At 37.0% G+C, this 22,844-nt stretch overlaps 2 protein-coding genes across 2 annotated transcripts; both read right to left on the bottom strand.

The window, feature by feature from the left end:
* Positions 1–3,122: 3,122 nt before the first annotated feature.
* On the bottom strand, positions 3,123–12,802 carry LOC124636357 (probable aldehyde oxidase gad-3). Its single transcript, XM_047172424.1, has 16 exons — positions 12,760–12,802; positions 11,914–12,074; positions 9,885–10,045; positions 9,215–9,591; positions 8,890–9,113; positions 8,693–8,795; positions 8,496–8,620; positions 8,056–8,349; positions 7,698–7,988; positions 7,092–7,582; positions 6,769–6,952; positions 6,336–6,531; positions 5,497–6,260; positions 5,062–5,254; positions 4,240–4,353; positions 3,123–3,279 (listed from the first exon to the last, which is right to left on the bottom strand). The coding sequence occupies exons 1-16, from the start codon at positions 12,800–12,802 to the stop codon at positions 3,209–3,211; spliced, it is 3,792 nt and encodes a 1,263-aa protein (XP_047028380.1). The 3' UTR covers positions 3,123–3,208.
* A 2,451-nt stretch (positions 12,803–15,253) lies between these two features.
* Positions 15,254–21,785, bottom strand: LOC124636508. The gene is made up of 4 exons (XM_047172624.1): positions 21,708–21,785; positions 21,181–21,369; positions 17,413–17,545; positions 15,254–15,679 (listed from the first exon to the last, which is right to left on the bottom strand). Exons 1-4 carry the CDS (start codon positions 21,783–21,785, stop codon positions 15,591–15,593), a joined length of 489 nt encoding a protein of 162 aa, XP_047028580.1. The 3' UTR covers positions 15,254–15,590.
* Between the last annotated feature and the right edge of the window lie 1,059 nt (positions 21,786–22,844).

Here is a 22,844-nt window from a genome sequence, read left to right as displayed (position 1 = left end):
TATTATTTTTGGCCAGAATCAGGAATATAATCGTAGCAGCTATTGGTTGAAAAGAATTTAAAATACAAAATGTATTAGACACTTCATTGATATCTAAGTACGACAAAATATCAGTAACAAAAACTTGTAAGCTCGTCAAACAAACTAATATGAAGGAGATGACACAAGTTCTAATAATTTCCGTGAAATTTCTGTCTAAATTTGCGTTTCTCTTGATAATGACGTAGAAGATTCTGCCAAAAAGCGAAATGTTCACTATAAGCACGACAAATTTAATCCACGCGTATGCCTGGTACAACACATAAAACTTTTTCATCATGAGGAACACTGGGCACATCACTCCTATTGGTATTGTGAGGAGCCAAATGAGGACAGACATGAGGATGAAGTTGAGCTTCTGTAAGGCGAACACTAACACAACTTTGTCGTACAAGCTCTTCGTGTACACGAACATCCAACAGATCATCGCTGCATCAGTCTGAAGGTATAAGGCAAACGTCAGCTCCAAGGTATACTCATTCATTAGATTATGGTTCATGAGGAATTCAGCCACGGAGTTGGCCAGCCTGGCCACTGTCAGCTGTGTGAGTATCTTCGGATCCATTTTCCTGATATTTGGTTGGACTTTGAACAAAAACAGTTGGACGAGAAGACATAGCGTCGATATCCCTATTCCTGTGAGCCAGATGTATTTAACCACTAAATTGTTTTCTGGTGTTGTTGTCACGTTTTGTGCACTTAGTGTGTAAGTTTCATTAGACATTGTAGCGATAATGTCCAGTTGCGGCGACTGTCACTCCGATACTGGGTGCGAGTGTGGTCCACAGGACCGGTAAATAAAGTTTTATTTATAAAATATCTTTGAGGAATGTGGATTCAAGTTAATTAAGTTCCATTTTTGTTTTTACTTTTTATATCGGTTAACGTAAGGCCATCATCCATGCTTAAAATTGTACACCTATGAAGTAGGAAGGTCAGTTTTTTTAAGGGTTTTTTCCTACTTATCGTGTTTTTTTTTATGTTTTTGAATAGCACGTGTATTTATGAATCATAGTAGAAAAAATTGTAATAACTGAATTTCCAAGGACATTTTCATAGAAATAAATAAAAGTCATAAAAGTATTTATTTAGTTACGGGATTACAATAAAATAAATTGGGCTAAAAACTGGTTTTCAATATCTTTATATGTATAAAGACAGGCTTGAACTGCCCTTTTGGACTACAAATATGAAAATAAAATACGAACTACATTTAGGTAGGTTTATTTAACTATGGAAATAAAATTAACGATTTTCATTATTTATTTGCAAAAATAGTACTCATCATCAGGTTTTTCTGTTGTCCCACTGCAGGGCAAGGCCTCTTCTTATAATGAGTAGGAATTATACCACGCTTCGTCAACTCGGATTTGTGATTTCAGTCTTCCAGGGGCCCGATTCTCCTAAGTTAATAATGTCAAAATCGAGTAGAAATCGAATCGCAATAGCAGTTTTAACCATATCGGGCATTCTGCTACTAATAAAAGACCAATCGTATTCGATTGACATTTGATTGGTGTGCGGTTGGTCTGCTATTTTGGTGATTTTGGTCCATACGGTAGTTTGCTGTACAATCATTTTGCAATCGTAAATCATTTGCAGACAAAATGATTCATTATTGAATGACAGAAAAGGATAAAAACGTTTATTTCAAAGAAAAAATAGCGGAATGCCACATACCCTTCAATCGTAATCGAGTCGGGATCGGATCTCAGTCGAATCGAGTCGAACGTGAATCGTATGACCCTTAAGTAAAATTAGGAGAATCGCGGCCCAGGTTTCCACAAGAGGTTTTCCTTAACAGTAAGTTAGTCATTGGTGTCCAAAGTACAGTTAGAACTTTAAGAAATGTTACATTGGTACTTGTCTGACTGGAATCAAACCCGCACACTCATACTTGAAAGGTTGGTGCTTTAACTACTAGGTCACCACGGCAATCAATAATATTATCTATGACTTGAGTTAACATTTTAATATATAAATTAGGTCTACAGAAATATCCTTTAAGAAATGTATCATTACTATAGTTCGGCCATTCAGAGAATGCGTTCCTGACACGTCGCGATTGAACTGACGACGTAACTTTGCAATGGCGTTGCAGTTACGATAAAAATATTTTTGCTGGTTGTTTACCGTTTTAACAATTGAGGAGCATTAAAACAACATTATTATATCAATAATCAATGAATGTTATAATTTTGTGCCAAACTGAGTGTCAAATAACTTGGTAAACAATATTTTTCTAAATCTATACTGCGCTATTACAAGGTTATGTCAGCGGTTTATATTTTGTAGTGCTGTGCTAAAAATAACAGGCAAGTATCGTAATCTGTTCTTATACAGTTATAATATAAAATAATACGTTTTGATTTTCTTTTTAAGAATTGGAAAATAATGGACTATAAGACTTAATTATAACGTTTATGAAATATAAAAATAAAACTATGACCAAACCGCATTTTTATACTTAGATTAAAAATGGTAACCCCAAATGGCGTTATGGGCCGCCATTTTGTGACGCTAAAACAGTCGTCCGTTGTCGTTTCGTGCGCATAGACCACGTTTTTCAAGTGTTTTCGATCTGTTTTTATTTGATTACCCGGCTTTTGTTAGACCGAGATATCAGGATTGATTCTGTTATTGATAATAATATAATTATACATGTAGGCGAAGATGATGATGAAGACACCACCTCCTCAAGCAAATCGGAGTCTGATTAATATTCTGTTCGCACATTCAATTCAATGTACTTGTAACAAAGAATAAATAAAACAATTTTATTATATGAATATTACCTTTTTTTGGTTTCCACTTAAATAACTAAAATATAAAACAAATGATTCCGCCAATTTAAAACGAAAATAATCTTAAAATAATGCGGCGGTTCATTTTGAAGGAACGGTAACGAACTCAGTGTTATGTTGTGCCCATCACTAGTCGTGACTAACTGATAGGTGTCAGGAACGCATTCTCTGAACGGCCGAAGTATACTACACTAAATTCCAAAAATAAATAAACAGTTAAAATCAAAAACACGACATGAGCATCGAGATTAAAATAATTTAGTCTGTAATTGTATCTTTTGATAATACTAGTTTTTACGATAAAATCATAGGACCTACATAAAAAAATCTGGAACACCCCTTATAATATAAATTATAAAAAATAACTATTTAAATAGAAACTCTTCTAAACGTACATCTGCTGACAAAACATTTGCAGCGAGGGTAAACGGACCATCTGCAATAAAAAAAAAAAAAACAATTAAAATACCTACACTTAACTGGGTTTCATAACATAGCAAAACCATGACCTTCCTTAGCGATCGGTTAAACTTCCCTCACCATCGTAGACATGTGTGTAATAATTATGACGGGAAAAAACCATTTAAGTACCGGTTTTTCCTGGACCTGCTAGATCAGTGTTGAACGAAACTATGTACATAATAATAAGGAACTTTCCATTGGAGCATACTGCAAACTTTTTGTGGACTGATAGTTTAATCAGGCTCATAAACCAGTATGGAGATGACAGCCATTAGGTCGACTTAAAAGGGTTTATACGATCTATTTCTGGTATCTCAGTCTTCTTTTCGGTCGTTGACTCCTCAGGTAGGATCATTAGAATCTGGTTTATCAACACACGGTACCGACAAAGTATACATACTCAACGGTGAACACTTTTATACGGCAACTATTTTTTTACATGAAAATGTACGTGAATCTAATTTAATTTACGTACATTTTCGCCAAATTAGGTTATGGGGTTTTACCACGAAAACATTACCAACGAAGAGGTATGTTCTCATATAATACGAGTATTGTGAACTAATATTACTTAGCTATAAGTTGGTCACTCAAATGCATGACAATACAGACATGGTGTTTGCGATTCACAAAATTTCCTTATAGGTAATCTTTCCTTAACAATCGTGAAGTAGAAAGATGTTGTTTTGTTTGCTGAGTCATTTCTGTTCTTTCGAAGATTTGTCATAGGCCTAGTTGATTATTTATATTACCAGTTTTTTCGTAGGCTAACAATATTAAGCTGGCACTCTTAAGGCTGGTCTTTCGGCCGTCTTCAGTTCTATTTCTATTGTGAAAAGTTTGTCACAAAGTTGCGTTCTAAATAGGAGAAGAGACTTACCAGTCCGGCAAAATAACAACATAGATGCGATATTTATTTCTATGCGGTTCTTACCTACTTTAAACCATTTATTTCTAGGATAACCCGTATTTTCCCTCGACGAAGCGATGGCTTCGCGCAGAGCAAACGCCACACAAATGGCCAGGCACGTTGGAGGCTCGGCCACCGCTGAAATGAGTCATCAAAGTTAGACGAAGCTGACACGGGTACAGTCAACTTCAGGACAGTGGTAACAGTTTTATTGGAAAATCGTACTTATTACTATTGAGTTAAGGAGCATGACAGTAACCACTGATGTGCGGTCTACCGTACCTATCTACGGCATAACCTACCTCAATCTATCATACTTATACATAAGACTTTCAACCTTATCACGATAGTGTAAGGTTAATGTTCGATTGATAAAATCTGTATGTGGTTTATTTTCAAATAGGTATGTAATTGCTGTTGATTGCAGTACGCGATCTGACACTTTGTCTTAGTAGGTAATAGGTGACTGGAGTGACCAGTACCTAATTATAGTTTCATTAAGGCAAATACGTCATCATTGACATCAATAGCAGGAAGATATTATAAATAATTCATAAATTAATTCGACTGCAAACGTAATCGTATAAATTAATACATCGTCTCACATAGAGACGCATATCATGCGCGTAAAGAAATCTTATATATTAATTTATTAGCAAAAGGAAACCCAACGGCCAATCTACGAGCTCTTATTTATATTATTTAAATCGTTTAAAGAAGAAACAAACTAGAAGTTTCTCACGGGTTCACCTCTGTCCTCAGTAAAAAATACGTATATGTTCAGCGGTTTCACAGATCTTAGAGATATTTTTTTTTCTTTTAGCAAAAATCGTCGGTTTTACTCACCTCTAGCTCCTAAGGTCCCCAAAGGATTATAGGAATTCCTCCTGAGCTGAACTCTGAAGTCAATAGGTATGTCCTTGGTCAGGGGTACTTTGTAGTACCAGCTACGGTCTGTGAGCAGTTCTCCAGTCTTCTTGTCGTAGATCAGTTCCTCATGGGTCCAGTAGCCGACTCCCATCATAAAGGCACCTTCAACCTGGATGAGGAAAAAGACCTTGTATTAAAAGACGGAGTGTTGGCGCCGTGGTCGAGTGCAGCTTGATTTCAGTGTAAAGTATCAAAACAGCTTAAAAAACAATAGAACTTGAATATTCTGTTGGTGGTCCAAAAAATATCCAATGTACAGCTTATCCATTTATCATGGCAAATCTCATGCAAATACTCAGGCGTACACTGAAATTTTAAAGAGTCGCAAAATAAAAGCTAAGATAAATTTACCTGTCCAATATCCAATTCTGGATTCGTACTTGTCCCAACATCTTCAACAATATCAACCCGCAGTATTTCATGTTCACCCGTCAGTATATCCAGTTCTACCTCAGCCAAGGCCACTCCTGCAGACCTGTACGGCACTTGATCATTGGGAGTCACTCTATAACTCGACTGAAGATTAATGCCCCTATTATATGCAGTTTCAACCAAAAGCTCCCACGTAGGATCGACTAAAGTTTCCCTAACAGTGTCCAAACGGTCTAGAATAATCTGGCAGCATTTTATAGCAGCAAAGCAAACAGCTTCTGTAGTCCTACTTGCACCAGTCGTAAAGTTGTTAGGGTTCGTCGCAGCAGTCGGAGGCTTGCACTTGACTTTGTCTATAGAAATGTTCAGAGTATACGCCACTGTTTGAATGACTTTCGTGTTTATGCCTTGCCCAATTTCTATACCGCCATGGTGTACTATAACTGTTGCATCAGCGTGGTATACTGAGAGAAGAACATGGAAATCAAGTAAAGTAGCTGCAGGCCAATTCATGAATGCCACTCTTAATCCTCGTTTCTTCCATCTGTTCTGTTTATTGAATTTCGCTACTTCTTCTTTCCGCTTCTCGTACTCGCCGTCTCTCAACAGCGTTCCAATGATCTCTTGTACATCGACGTACGAGGGTTCAATGTTAGTGAGTCTCACTTGCGTTGGGTCTCGATCTAGTTCGTATGATATTCTCTCCATTATTTGCTCTGTCATGCATATTGTCTCCAACGAACCTAAAAATTGAAATGTCGTTGTATTCATATGTACAGATGTTTTAAATTGCTCTCAATTTAACCATGATAACTTACCCGGTGCTCTTGCATACGTATTAGACGCCGTGTCTGTAGTTACATTGAATATCTTGGTTGACCAACGTCTGTTGTCGTAACAATTCCTGACTCCGGGTAACAGGGTAGGTCCCAGAGGGTCACTGACCACGTACCCATTGTCCTCATACAAATGGTACTCCAGATATTGGATTTCACCCGAACTACTGACGCCAGCCTGTTTTAACAGAAACAAATGACGTTAATTCTTTTATCCTCATGATGAGACAAACTACCTACTTAGTATGTAATAAACAAAAATATTATTTAAACCATTCAAAGAATTTGTCCAATAGTATGTAATGTTAGGTTAGGTTAAGTACCCAGCACTTAAATCTTTAATTATATGTGTGTTGCACATAATGTGTATCAACATATTGATAGTGACGAGCTACGCCTGATGGCCACAGCTTACTTCAAACTCCCGTTGGCTGGGGAATCGTTTGCCGATACATCGCAAGCTGGCTTGGATGCTCAGCACAAACCGACAGGGTCGGTCCATCAGGTGAGTGACGAGAGCGCACGCGGCTCCAACGTGGTTGGTGCGAGATATCTTCAACCCGTATGCACCACCACATCTTGGCACTGTCACGTTTATTCTGAGGGCAATAATAGTGGGAGCTCTGAAGTTCTTCTCGTAAGTAAATAAGCTGACAATCGTCATTATGTCTTTTGTTTTAGTAAACATTAGATACTATTGTGAAAGAACTTTAGGTTATGGGTATAAATATTTGTTACCGATTTTGTGGAATATCCAGTACTTCAGACAGACCGACTTGAAAAGAGTCTATCCACTGCGTAGCGGCCCACACATCGATCCCATCTTCACTTGGCCTGGTGACTGTAGTGAGCGTCTCCATTGAATAGTGATACTGAGCAAAGATATCATCGGTTCCTTTCAGAATTCTCTGAACATTAGCGCCTCGTTCTCTAGCAGGGAAGACTACGAACAACGTAATACGGCTAGGATCCTTCTCTCTTACATCTTGAAGGGTTAAGAGAGGCTTCCTTTTATCCACCTTGTAGTTCACTTTGACCAGTAAAGAAGCTCTGTGGGCCAGTCTTTCATTTTCCGCAACAATGACTCCGATTGGCTGGTCGTAATATTTTATTTCCTTTGCCGCGAAGACTTCTTCTGGCGTCAATTGGGTAGGTACTCTTTGGGATAAGAAAGAGTTTTTCCCTGGAATATCTTTGGCGGAGAAAAAGGCTAAAACTCCTGGTATTTTCTGTAAAATAATAAACATATTAAAACTTATTGCTGGAATTATTGGAACTGATGTTGACAATGTCGAATGGAAAACGCTTATAAGTAACATAAAGTTAAGCTTTATTAAATCTTACCAAAGCTGGCGAAGCATCAATACTTTCGATTTCACCAGTGCAGATATCTGACGTCACAAACGCACAAAAAACTTCCTTAGGCTGAGTGGGCAAGTCATTGCTATATGTAGCCTCTCCAGCACATTGTATCAACGCGTCAAGCTTTGGCATAGCTTCATTTACTGGCCATATTTTAGGATTCGTGTCATATACTTCGGAACCTTTAGACAATGGTCGAGTCTTCCTGAAGTCTCGTGCTCCCGAACGATACCAAGGCTTTAGGTACTGTTTTGGAATCAGTACCAATAAACTCTGAAATTAAACATTTACTTTAAATGTCTGGTTCTCAATGTTAAACATATTTTGGTATAGTGCTTACTTTATAGAACAATCCAAGAGCACATTTCTTCCTGTACTCTGGTTTCATTTCTCCAGCTATTTCTTCAACTATCAGCTCCCCTTCTAAGACCTTCAAAGCTTGCTGCAGAACTTCATTAGTGAATATCTTCTTCATGTGCAGAAAAGTTTCAGTTTCGTGTGCATGAACAAATTTTCCTGAAAGACCACCGATCACGATTCTAGCTGATACGACCATGTCTTTGTCATGTTCGTGAAACTCGTACAAAAATCCTGCGTTTACTTGAGCGTGCGCATTCTGAGCTCGAGGCATGATCTTAAAAAAAAGATAACATTGCTTCAAAGTTTTTTAAGATTAAATCAGGACCTAAGATTGTTTTATTATGGATACAAAAATATTACATTATATAAAAAAAAGGTTTCTATTAAGTACTTTGCGACACTCTTAATTTTTTGACCTACCTTAAAAGACACGAACTGGTAATGCTGTGAGTACGGAGGTATTTTGATTTGAGTAATTACTCGTCCTGTCATATCAAGAGATAAGAACTGCTCAGGAGTTACTTCCTCTACCGCACCTTTATGAACTGAAAAGAGAAATTAAAGTTAAGAAAACATTAGCAAAAAACAATTACAAATTGAAGGTGCAGCGGTCTTACCAATAACTAAATAAGCTCTGACAGTTTCAAGCAACAGGAAAATGTCAGATGAAAATGTTGGTAGACGATGTTTAGACATCAAATTCCCAGCTATACTTCCGATCTGGAACAAATAAACAAAAGTTGAGGAAAATAACAATTCATAATGGAGATGAATCAGGATTTATCAATACAAAAGCTTATAAATAAATACTAACGTTTCTAACTGGTATATGAGCAACGAGGTCTAAATGCTCGTAAAGCCTGTGAAGATAATGGAATTGTTCGTGTTCCTTTGAGATGCTCTTGAAGATTTCCATAAGATCAGTCAGTGTTGTGCCGGCGCCGATAACCAGGTTCTGATCTAGGAAGAACCCTGTGAGATCTTTTATGGGTTTGATGTCTATTAAGACCCTTGGGAAGACCAGAATTGGAACAGCACCTGAAAAGAATTTGATTACAGTTGATAAAGAATTTTATGTGACGCAGTAACTAAAATACGTTCACTTTAGTATTCGTTTATTATTTTACGATTTCACTCACCTCTGCCAGTATTACCGTTAACCAACATATAAGACTCATAGCCTTCAGCATCCAAAACAGTGAATATGTCATTGATTTCATGTACTCTGTACCATACATGACCATCCTTTAGATGGATTTTCTTTATCTGCGGAGGTTCGGCATCACTTTGGTTGACCACACACCAATTCTTGTCACATTTATGACAATCTCCTTTACCGTGGCAAATCTTAAGATCTTCTATATCTTCAATCTTTGGTGGTGGTTTGGGTGCATCTTTAGCAAAGCTTTTGAATGCATCTAATATGGGTCTGCTTCCAGTACATCGGCAAGTGTTACTACCGAATGCATTTTCTATCTCGTACATAGTTAGATCGTAATGATTTGCTTCTAGGAGACTGGAAAACAGAATGTTACTAAATTACATACAAATCCATCCAAATCATGCTCCCTATATCTAAGCGGAATGTTTAGACGTAAGGAGCTGACTACATTTCTAAAAGTTTTGGTGTTTCACGTAGTCTATATAAATTTGCGACTTCATGGGCATCACGGCATGTTATTATTGTAGACGTACCACTTTTCCTATTCAATACATTACATAACTATCTTCACTATCCCCCCCCCCTCCATCATTCCCATCATTGAGTGGTATCATACCTTTCTTACGTTGCACCTAGCCTGCACTCACCTGTACATGCTCATGACGAATCCTGGGCTGCAGTACCCGCACTGGGTACCGTTGTACTCCGCCAGGGTCTTCTGCACTGGGTGGTACCCCTTCCCTCGGCCGCCAATCCCTTCTATCGTGGTTATCTCCCAATCTTGGCATTGTGTTACCAATACTAGGCACTGTGAACAGAAATCATTGTTGTATTGACATCATCATTTAACAGTGACTGAAATGCACGCATTTTGTGGTAAGGAAATATAGACATAGGTCCAAATTCATCAACTCGAGCTATGGTCATCAATGCTCAAATGGTGACTGCTATTTTTTTATTTTTTTTATTTTTTTATTTATTTATTTTGTCTCTCCTGGCAATTGGTATTAAGTATGTATGTATAGTATGTTTATGTATAATATATATTATTTTATTTTTTTTTCATCAAAAGTTAAAGTTAAAGTAATGTCTAAAGTTAAAGTAACGGTCAAATTCGTTTTTTCAAGGCTAAAGTGACAGCAAAATTCATAGAAAAATTGAATTTAACCGTTACTTTAACTTTAGTCATTACTTTGACTTTTACTTTGGCTTTAACTTTTGATGAAGAAACTGGCTGTTAATATCATAATATAACCTTTGCACCTACCACTGCTATTTCTCCACCACCCAAAGGTAGAATGGTAGAAAACGCCTAAGGCGTTAAGTCCGCCCTTGTACAAAATGTGCAGAAGTATTAAATAAATAAATAAATATATGATGACTAGTCAATGTGGCAGGATAGCGCTTGAATAATTTCTTGAAGGACTTAGTGCTCACTGTAGAAAATGCCTGATTCGGAGAAACTGCCCGAATAATATATTGCCTTGACTTAATCGACTAAATCTAAAATCCGATCTATAATACATATGTTCATAATTTATAATCATAAATATATTTATAATTATAAACTGATAAATATCAGTTTTAAGGTACCATTTGATTGCTAGCTGCTAATTACAACTGGCGTTAGCACATGCTGCGACTGCTTGAAAACAGTTGATAAATCTAAGAGGGACTTAGGGGGTACCTTTATATAAGTAGGTAATAATAGTAGGTGTTATCTACTTATTAATTGCTCACATCAATACACTTTTCTTTTGCATATCGACTAATTACATGCCCAGATCTGTAATTAATATCTCAAAATGTACCTCAATTACGTCTTTAGTTCTCGATTGCACCTAATTAGATAGGTAAGAAGAGTTAATGTGCACCTAGGCGGGTATATCCGGTTATAATGCAAAGTTTCCACACGTATGGAAATCAAGTGCTCATGTTTAAATGATGGCAATAAATCAGTGTTAAGTAATACATAATTAACCGCCACACTCAGAGACATTTAATGATTACTTAAGTCGCTCCTTAGTGACGGAATGTCATACAAATCCTTCACTAAGGAATGGCTTAAGTAATCATTAAATGTCTCTGAGTGGGGAGGTAAGACATTAGCCACTTTGTTCCAATTAATAATCAATAGAAGATTTTTTTCTGCGTCTAAGAATATTTATGTTTGTTTAATAGACATTAAATGGATGGTTTAAAGTCAATATTACTAGTATAAAAGCGCGAATCACGGATTTAAAAAAATATTGTGTTTTGTAAGCAACTCACACGAATGTCATTGAGTGGTGGGTGAACCTGTGGCATACTATGGAAGGATATGGATAATAAAAGGTCCTCAAGCTCTTGTCTAGTGAATTGATAAACTATTTTGGAAGACACTAACTACGACGAGAAGATAGCAAAAGTACCAGTAGATATTTGGCGAGAATGTGTAATGTTAAGCAAGATGCTAAAACTACTAACCCAAATGAACGAATTTGAATTTTAAATATCATTGTTTATATAAAAAAACATAATTTTAATTATGAAGAAAATTAGACATGACGCCTGCATAATTTATATGAGCAACTTGAAATGTTTGTGGAGGAGATTGCAGTACATTTTATCAGGAAACGTGCTTGGTGCTGGTGGGTTAAGTTTGTGGCTAATATAACGTTTCTGAATAATAAATACAGAATTAACAGAGAATGTTCTTCGATGAGGATCAGAGACGGTGACAGCGACCATGCAGGAGCCACACCCCCCCTCCTTGCACATAAACTTCGTGCCGCGAAGGTTCAGGTGGTTGCGGATGTAGTCGTTCAGGGTTGTGTCCGTGTCCACCTCTGAACCCACTGGAAGTTGAAGAAATATGGTATATCAAATGCTTTACATGTTGTAAAAACATAAGTTATAGTTTTCGAAATTGCAAGATCAAAAGAACTATAGTTTTTTTTTCGGAGAAGCTGTCCTCTGTCCTTTAGTCACTTTTTTTTAATTCTGTCAAATCCACTTTAATTTAGGAATTGAAAAATTTCAGATCTAGTGGAAAAAAGTGTGGAGTGTTTTTTCCAAAAAGAGTAAAAATTACATAAACGCTCCACGCTTTCTTAAATCAAACTAAATGTCTGAATTATTTTGTAGTTTTAGTGCGTGCTACGGTTTTATCGTTTTTTTTTAGTATTTATTTTTGTACGGTTTTCAGAAAGCACGATAGGTAAACTGTAGGTCCCGGCTGTCATTGAACGTCCTTGGAAGTTGTTACGGGTAGTCAGAAGCCACAAAGTCTGACAACCAGTCTTACCAAGAGGTATTGGGTTTCCCGGGTAACTGGGTTGAGGAGGTCAGATAGGCAGTCGCACCTTGTAAAGTACTGGTACTCAGCTGCATCCCGTCACACTGGAAGCCGACACCAACATAATTGGGAAAAGGCTAGACAGATGATGACGCATTTTAATTTTGTGGGGGGAAAAACTATACTATGGTAGCAGGAACAGGGATGCCTATTTTTTTAAAATAAAATGGATTAATAAATCTTACCGGAGCACTTCTCATTATTCACACTAAACGTTATCCTATCCATGACGATTAGTTAGAAATCCATTCGCGTGGAACAACTAACCAATTTAAACCGAGCGGTTTTACACAAATCTTCAGCTATTTGTAATTATAACGCACACGGTACACTTGGGTGCAACGAAATTTTTTGATGTACCAAGTACTATTCTAGTATTATTAAAAGAAAAGTGATTAAATAGTTATATAAGTAAACATAATTGTATTTGCATGCCATTTTAGGCAGAATATAGCTCGAACTTTTAACCACTTTAAAGACTGGTACCACCTATGTTCTATGCAAATAAATCTTCCTTTCTTTCTTTCCTAGATCTAAACAGTTGCTAGGGCCTATATCTAATCTAATACATAGGAACCAAAAAGGAACTTATGTCTACATTTAAAAAAAGAATGTTATTTAAATCACAATTTTCCATTTGGTAAAAAAAATATATATATTTAGGTATAATAAGGTTTTGTTTTTTTTAAATTGACAAGTTTATTACACAAATGTTTTTATAATATTATTTTTAAATGCTTTCCTATATATCTACAGGACTGTCCTAATGATTCAAATAATAAAAATTTCATCACAAAAAACATAATAAGACAAAAACAACACAAATCTTAGAAATACCCAAATACCTAAGTAATTGTTATCTCAGAAAATGTAAAAAGGAAACTTTTTTAGTATTTTGACAATATGACGCACTTTATAAAGCTTGCACCTATTGCTATTGAGTATACCATATCATTATAATTCACAAATCATTATTAAAGCAGGTAAGTAGCCATGTCATTGTAATAATTTATTTTACTTAAATAAAAATAAGTCCGTATCCACAAACGTCCAAATGTTTTTTTTTTTCGTACAAAATAGACTATTCTAAGTTTTGTCTACACATAGATACATACCTAGATTATATTGAGATTATTTATCTGTTCAAATGTTACTGAGAATTGGAAGAACTTTAAAGACAAAAAACGAGGTATAATAATAGCGTTCTAGCCGATTGTCGGCTACGGCGGTAGCTGCGCAGGACATACTTATTATAGTGCACAAACATTTGAGCAGACTATTCCTTTATTCTCAAGACCCTACGATACGGAAATGACGGAATATTACCATGAATGATATCTGACTGATGTAAGCTTAGCTAAAATAAAACATATACCTAAAAAAAACACTTTGGGTAGGTATCTGTATCTTCGAATTTCCCGCCCCACTCGTTACATGTACGAAACGGAGGCAGACAGTTATCATTCATGTAAGAATTGTTTAGGTACGCTCCCTTTAGAAGGTCCGGATACAGGCAATTTCTGTTATCCTCAAAGTGCTATAATAATAACATCCGACAGGGCATTTTGTACCTACGTTTACCTAATACGACTGAAGCAGTTCATTGGCCTCATCTAAGGCCACTTCTACACATGGCACTGTGTTCATACATTTTGGTGCACTTCTCAAACTAAATAACTCTATTTTTCCTTGAAAACTGACAGCTGTCAAGTGCATAAAACTTTCGGTACCTTGAATGCTAGTGATAGTGACTAAATAAAGTAGCAATCTGCGTAGCAAGGTATGAAAGGAGTGGCGTGGGTCTGTGGGCGGCGAGTTCGGGTGGCTCATCGTCCCTCTGTGCGGCGGGAGGGGTCATTTGATGATTTTTGACGTCGTTTAAAAAAAAAAAAGAGTAACTTCAAAGCTGTAAGTGTGTAAGCTAATTTACGACAGCTGTAGTGTTTTGTTCATACATTTTTGTAGTAACTTACCAACTTTGTGAATTGGTCACGATGGGGATGGATGAAGTAGAAGACGACCCTTTGGTTTCTTTAAACGATGTGCGGATTGTGTAAAAGACGATATTACAGGAAAGAGTGTTACTTGAGAGATGACTTCGAAGAAAAAGACATGCTGCGCCGACCTCAAATAATACATTGGGATGAGGGCAGAGAAATGATGATGATTGATATTCAAAATAATTGTAAAAACCACCTAATATGGTTTCCGACATCGACTCTGAAATTGCATATTATGAAGACAAATGGGTATATTTTTTATAATAAATACATGTAACACAAATAACGGGATATTGTTAGTACACACTTAATATTCAGTGTTTTATGTGCTTTGCATGTTAAGTAGCAATTTGTATTCATATGTAATTATATAGCCAATACAATACAATAAGTACAATGTGTCAGTAAGTAAAACTGGATGATGAAGCCGAATTAATCAAAGTATTTTAATAGATTTATAAATCGTTTTTATTAACATTATCTTTTCATACAAATAAATTGATTACAGAATATCATCCAAAAATTTTTTTTAAGTCAACCAAATTTGATTCTTTTAAAATTAAACATTTTACAAATGGTTTCGATTACTTGTATCATTGTTTTTTAATGCTTACAATTATTATTGTTGTAGCAATAAACAGAATTGTATAAAATATTTGCAACAAACCTGTTTATGAAAAAAAAGTAAAAATCTTCCCGTTTCAATGTGTTTATGGTCAAAACGAAACGTTTCATAAAAGCGTATCTTAAAACTAAACGTATAAGAAAAACTTTAACAACTTAAAATGTAATAACAACATTTATACATCAACATTTTAGTCATGTTTATAGAAATTAACATAGACGACCAAACACAATATTTAAAAATATTACACAATACAAAAAAAAATGGTAATACAAAATACAATTTCTAAATGATCGTTATGATCAAAAAAATAAAATAAAAAACGCTACCTATAACAATTGATTGTTTTATCTATCACAGATATTTAATTACAATTGGATTACATTACAAGTTAAATTGGTTCGAAATAAGTCGCTTCCTCAGGATTGTCCATCACGAGGTAGAAACTTCTTATTACCAGCCAGAAGTAAATTTGAACCACTGGAATAAATAAATAATCAACTTATAATAATAATATTTGGAATGTTCTTCTTCCTGCACTGTTCCCAATTTTTATTAAGGGTACACGCAATATGTCTTACGCTTCCATTTTCACTATCCCTCGTCATACTGACACTCACTCCCTTCTTATTCATGTCCTCTTTCAGACAATAAATATTTTGTTTTTAAATAAATCCTTTAATACCCATAATTTGACATAAAAATTGCTAAAAAAGGTACTAGGACATAGGAAAGGGAAATAGCTCCTGACACATACAAAAAACAATATAATGCAAATAAACTTCAAGAGTATTTGCTAGTAGGTATGCTTGTTGGAGCACAGCCAGTCTTGCAAAGGGTATCAGATTGATCCGTTGAAGCCGACTACTATGACTAGGAAAAGGCTATAGGCAGATGAGATGGGTACAACAAAAGAATCAACCCATCGGGTTATGAGAGTGAAGGAATAGTGAGTGCACCTGTGTCTGCGCAAATGCTCGTGCACTATAATATGTCCTGCGCAGCTGGCTGTTCTCCTGAAATGAGAACAGCCGCCGTGGCCGAAGTCAGCCGTGGATGCCATTATTTTATTTTTTACTAGCTTCTGCCAGCGACTTCGTCCGCGTTAGAGTCGGACTTTGTGCAAAGAGAGGAAGAAATAATAAACACCAGCCCCTCCAATTATCTAAATCTATGCGTACTTACTGCTACTTTAAGTAATAAAATGTAAACTATTAATAATTTGTAATTTGAACGAATATTTAAACACAAAAATAACTAATAGGTACCAACCTATTTTATAAAATAACAACAAAAGAAAGTTAAAAATAAATTATTTAAAACCTAAAAGTCGCGCAATAAGGTTGAACGCTCTGAACGTCTATTCGCATCAATCGCACCAACAGCCAAATATTGTATGAAGCTCGCGCAGCCACCGCGCCGCGAGTCGCGTCGAGCGCGGCGACCGTTGCACAAAAATGATCCTTATAGCGTACGTGATTCAGTATTCGCGCGCGGTGGCTTATTACCGTTTTTCATGTATAACTTTGGTGTTTCTTTACCGATTTAAATCATTCTTTTTTTAATTAATAGATAATACTGTTAACTATGTTTAATTAGTGTGAGTGAGAGTGTTATAAACGAAATAGTAGACAAATATAATCAGAAAGCTCCGAACTGCTAAGCTACCGAGAGTTTTACGTGTTATTGTGAGTGAACCATAAAAGATAGACATATGCTGCCATGGGATATTTTTTACATAATTTTATGAAGAATATTTCCGTCGTACATGGTTTCTGTGTAGCTGTAACCATTAAGGCTGCACACGCGACGGAAGCTTAAAAAATGGAGTAACTTCTCCCGTTTTCCCAACATTTACCTTCACTGCTCTGCTCCTATTGATCGTAGCGTGATGGAAAGTATCCTATAACCTGCCCAGGAGTATGAAGAATATTTGTGCCAAGTTTCATTAAAATCCGTCCAGTAGTTTTTGTTTCCATAACGAACATACAGACAGACAGACAGACAGACAGACAGACAGACAGACAGACAGACAGACAGACAGACAGACAGACAGACAAAAATTTTACTGATTGCATTTTTGGCATCAGTATCGATCACTAATCATCCTCTAATAGTTATTTTGGAAATATATTCAATGTACAGAATTGACCTCTCTACAGATTTATTATAAGTATAGATATAGATTACAACAAAAGAAATAAAATAATTACCAATAGAGACGATATCTTTAACAATGTTGAGCGGCTCGACTGCGACCATAAGGTTGGCGAAGAACATGATGATGGAGAGCACAATGAAGGCCAGAGCATAGATCAGGTAGACTTTTACCAGAGTTCGCTTGTGCTGGAATAAATACATTCTCATTAGAAACGGCGAAAAGATGACGAGTTTGATAAGTTTATGATCTCTTTAGTTAATATCGTATAGTTAGTCTTGCTTCCGACATCGGTTACACCCGCGTTCCGTTCCACTAATTGTTACTAATGCTCACACTGAAGCCAACATAGCAAATGCTGAGCAATACTTTATCTCTAACGGCCGGTTCACACATGTCTCCGTTTTACTGTCCCGTTTTATCGTGTACGTTTTTTTTTCGTCGATGGCGTATGTAGTTGTATACAGAATACTGTGCCATGTGTGAAGTCACTCATACAACTACATACGCCATCGACGAAAAAAAAACGTACACGATAAAACGGAACAGTAAAACGGAGACATGTGTGAACCGGCCGTAAGTATCGTCAAATTGATGTATGTATGTTTATATAGTTTTATTTCACAGGGAAGTACAGAGAATATTACAGTTATGGGTCCTACAAGTGATATAATTTTTGTAAAACCCACGCTAATGTTTAGTTTACTAGAATAGATCCCTTATCTAAGTTAACATGACATTCGCATAACTGTTGTTTGCTGTCGTCTTTTTACCAGGAGATCACTGAATTATTTACAATTATATTTACATACTAGCTTCTGCCCGCGACTTCGTACGCGGATCCTGCCCCTTATGCCAGCGACTACGGGGTCAGCAAAATCAAAGATCTGAATAGTCTGATATTGAATTTTAAGGGCCCGTTGACTTGAAAACAACGGAATACGCATAACCATTAGAAACGTTCCATGTATTTAATTTTTGTACTTACTTTAACGGGAAAAGCACAGCAGACTAAACAAAACGCTGAGAACTGAACCGCAATAGACGTGACCATAGGGATAAAAGTAGTGATTCTAATTAGTCCGCGTAAAAAAACATTAAATAGATGACAAAGTCGTGGTGGTTTAGTGGGTAGAGAACCAATCTCTCAAGTATGAGCGTGCATCTTTGATTCCAGGTCTGCCAAGTGCCTGCCAATGCAACTTTTCTAAGTTCGTATGTACTTTCTACGTATATTTTGGATGCCAATGACCGTTATTTGGAGGGGATGTTAAACTGTAGGTTCCGACTGTCATTGAACATTCTTGGCAGTCGTTATGGGTAGTCAGAAGCCAGTAAGTCTTACCAAGGGGTGTTGGGTTGAGCGGGTAACCGGTTTGTGGAGATCAGATAGGCAGTCGCTCCTTGTAAACACTGGTACTCAGTTGCATCGTGACTGGAAGTCGACCCTAACGCGGTGTCCTGCGTGAGCGACGAACGCGACGCGACGCGACGCTGCGAACGCGACGAACGCGATCAACTCAAAGGAATTCCCTACATGCGGCCTATGTGACAGTCTGCGGCGAGACGCGACGTAACGCGTACTTGTTTTGAGGGCGACCAGACGCGACACCGCGAACTATTCAGAAGCGTTGATTGTTGTGGGACAAAAAAAACATAAATATTAAAGAAATCGTTTATTAGTACAAACAAGTTGGAAGATTGTTGCTGTCTGTACTTTAAATATGAACTTTCAAGCAAAATTGTAACACAACTTCTCCATGATTTGAGAAGTAATGACCAAAATCACGTAGGACATCTGTCGCGTATAGCATCGCGTCGCATTACGTCGCGTCGTGTTGCGTCGCGTCGCGTCGCGTTCGTCGCTCACGCAGGACACCGCGTAACATAATTGGGACAAAGGCTCTTGAGATAATAACGACAATAATAATGAGATATAGGCACCGCAGGACATCTGAGGCTGATGACGGGGAGTAGCGACCCCGCGGGGCTATATATACTGAGTTCTCCAGGGAGAGTATACTGTCCCTCATCTCCGGCCGGTCGGAGTGAACTATGACGGGGATAGGTCTCACGCCTCTGGCTTGGCTTGGCCGTCCAGAGTGGAGTCGCTAGAGCAGGATTAGTAGCCCTGCTCGGAGGGTAGGTGCCTCATGGTAAGCACAGGGAGCGCGTAATCTGCGTTTAAAGTCCGCCGAGGTATCCTCACCCTTCAGCCGCTCATGTCCCTGTTGCCCTCTTGTTGCTAATCAGTGACTGGTTCCCGGGGGCCCAGTAAGTGAGGTGGCGAGTCTCCACCTGCCATTTTTACATGTACGTAATACATTGTCATCCACTAATATCCCATCACAATAGCCCAAGTAGTTTTCCTCCATAGTTAGCAATAGTTTAGCACAGAACCGGGGATTGTCTTTTTTTTTAACGACGTCCACCGGGGATTGTCCTTGGGTTCATTTTTATAGTGTTTAAAGGGATAATCGTCGGTTTTGTCATTTGTGTCACCATTTCATTAAAGTTGTCTCAAAAGGGCTTCAGCGTGTTGGCTTCGGCCCCACGTTTGCCTCCCAAAAATTCGGAACTCTGTAGTCCCGAGGTCTGGAAGAGACATACAAAATAATAATGAGATATAATAATGTTGTTGTATCTTCGTTATTATTTGTTTGTGAGAGAGAGAAAAAAAATACGTGTCCATTATTTTAGGGTTATCTTAAAGACGGACTAATTACTTTTTTTGATTCACCATACCTATTTCATACCATTAATTTCTATACATTTCAAGTGTAGTATTGCTCTTGAAGTTCCACATCAGGTGTTCCAGATCTTCGATGTTTATATGTACGTCAATAGAGAGTGCTTATCAGATTGAACCACTTTTGCTAAAACGTCATATCTTCATATGCTATAGTCTAGCTGGGCTCCTGGAGTTCCACATCAGGTGTTTTAGAGAGTGCTTATCAGATTGAACAACTTTTGCTAAAACGTCATACCTCTATATGCTATAGTCTAGCTGGGCCCCTGGAGTTCCACATCAGGTGTTTTAGATCTTCAATTTATATAAGTCAATAGAAAGTGCTTATCAAATTGAACAACTTTTGCTAAAACGTCATACCTGTATATGGTACAGAGAAGCTGGGCTCTTGGGGTTCCACATCAGGTGTTCCAGATCTTAAAATTTATTATCTCAACTGAAAATGCTCATCACATGAAACAATTTTTGCCATGGCACCATTTTTGTATCTCTTATAGTTTTGTTGGTCTGTTGGTGTTCTGCATCAGGTCTTCAAGTTTCGAAGATAAATTATAGCCTATATGTTGACCAGGCTTAATACTGATACAACAAAGAAAAAATCATTGAAATCCGTTCAGTAGTTCGGAAGATTAGCGTGTACAAACAAACAGACATACAGACATACAGACAGAATTTTTTTTTGGATTTGTGCTCCATTACTGTTTCTAAACCCCACCCAATTATTATTTTTTTAATATATTCAATGTACAGACACAGTTTTTTTACAGATTTATTATATGTATAGAAAACCGCAATATTGTTTAAAATAATCAGAGGATAAAAATATTATTTAATGTATATGGTGTTGGAGAATTTTCTCTGATCAGGCAAATTCCCGATGGTAAATGAAAAATACTTCACTATTACATTTGTATAAGCTAGGTACCAATTGATTTACAGTAACAGCCCATAGTCTGAATTACTAATCCCATAACGACATATAGTCACATCACCATACATGGCAACATATGAATCTATCATTCAAATAGACCTAGTTGAAGGCAACCAAACATTTTGCTCTAAAGTTTCGCTTACCTGATGCAATCCCAACAGCAGAATTATAGTAAACGCCAGAAACACTAGTAGGAGTATAAGCATGACCATACACACGACGAACATGGCCGCTCCTAGATTTTGTTCCTCTTCATCCTTGCCTATGATCATCAGCACGGACGCGGCCGCCAGTCCGATGACCGATAGCAAAATCATTAAGAGGTTGCCAACCTGGAATTAGAGCTTTAGGGGTAAAATCTTCATTATTTTCAAAATTGTGTACCACTTTTCACTTGTTGTGGTTCCGGAAAAAAAAATTCCGTCCCATTTTCATTTCTTGATACTGCAAAAACAATAACGCTTTTTCTTTTTTGGTGGGAAATCCTAAGATGACCTTTCCCGCGGTGGGTGAAGCTTGAGGGAGTGTCAGACTTTAACTAACTAAAACTCATGTTCTCTTCTTGAGCACTTTGTGTACTATGACCGCGGTAACTTTTTCGAAAATTCCCGCAGGCGTTGGCCCATAAAAGTAGCAGCTTTAGTGCTAGGTTTAAATTAGATGATCTTACCAGGTTTAAGTATCCGATGATCAGGCATCCCTTTCTGAGTGGTAAGAAGAAACAACACTTATCCATTACCAACGGCATTTTGTAACTGCAACAAAAAGATGCTTAGATGTCGACCAATTGAAGGGACCCACGAACCTATTAAGATCCGGCAGAGAATATAAGGATAATAGCTTCTTTCATTTGGGTTTTGGTTTTTGTTTCGCCTTGAACCCTTTCGAGGGTTCGAGGCTGAGCTATCCTTTGCGGAGAGTGATCTCAAGTTTATAGAATCTTAGGATTGAAGTACCTACAAATACTATATTACCTGATACTCTTACTTACATTTCTTTGATCAACTCATTTCATATTTTGGAACTTTATATTTTGTGCTTACTTTGTGTTACTTTTCTCTCACTATTTGATTTAAGTTTAAGCCACTTTATTCTTCTTTTCTTTAGACAACCGTTATAGGAATACTGCTCTTTGCGTACTGTTACTTTTGAAGACAATTAATTTATAATAAATGTTTCTATTCCACAAAAGTTTTTGTTTACTTTACAATGTTTTTATTTACCCCAAAAGATTTGTCAAAATGTTTGACAGCAATTCCATAGCTTTTGTAAATTGTGACTTTTATCTATACTTCTATATTAGAGTACTTTTTTGGTTTGACCTCTAAAGGTTCCGGAACTACTGGATTGATTTGGATTATTCCTTCGGTTTTTGGTAGGTACATGGCAGGAGAACTTGCAACATGTTTATGTGCAATTTATTATTGCTCAACTTCCCAACAATCCTGCATGTTCAAAAGAATTTGGCATTCAAAAAATCCTTGAACACACAAATGAATGATTTAATTAATATCCCAATTATTGTGTGTAACGTTTGTACGTTAGTAATGTTTCCGCCAAAGATGATTTCGATACTATGTAATTACTGATAGCAGGATCAATAAACATGTATTCGGGTAGCATTCTGCATCGGAATCCAAGATCAGCGAAGGCACAAGTGAAGATGAAATATGTGTTACAGCGAGGTTTCTCTTCAGAAGTCCGTTGATGGCACTGGGTTCAAAAGTTCTGTTAGGTAGCCATTATTATCGATTGGTATTTGGATAAGGAGGTACAGCCAATATCAAGTTTCGGAAAGGAATAAATT

Source organism: Helicoverpa zea, chromosome 14 (assembly GCF_022581195.2).
Source record: "Helicoverpa zea isolate HzStark_Cry1AcR chromosome 14, ilHelZeax1.1, whole genome shotgun sequence".
NCBI classification, from domain to species: Eukaryota; Metazoa; Arthropoda; class Insecta; order Lepidoptera; family Noctuidae; genus Helicoverpa; species Helicoverpa zea.
This window is presented reverse-complemented; position numbering and strand designations above follow the sequence as displayed.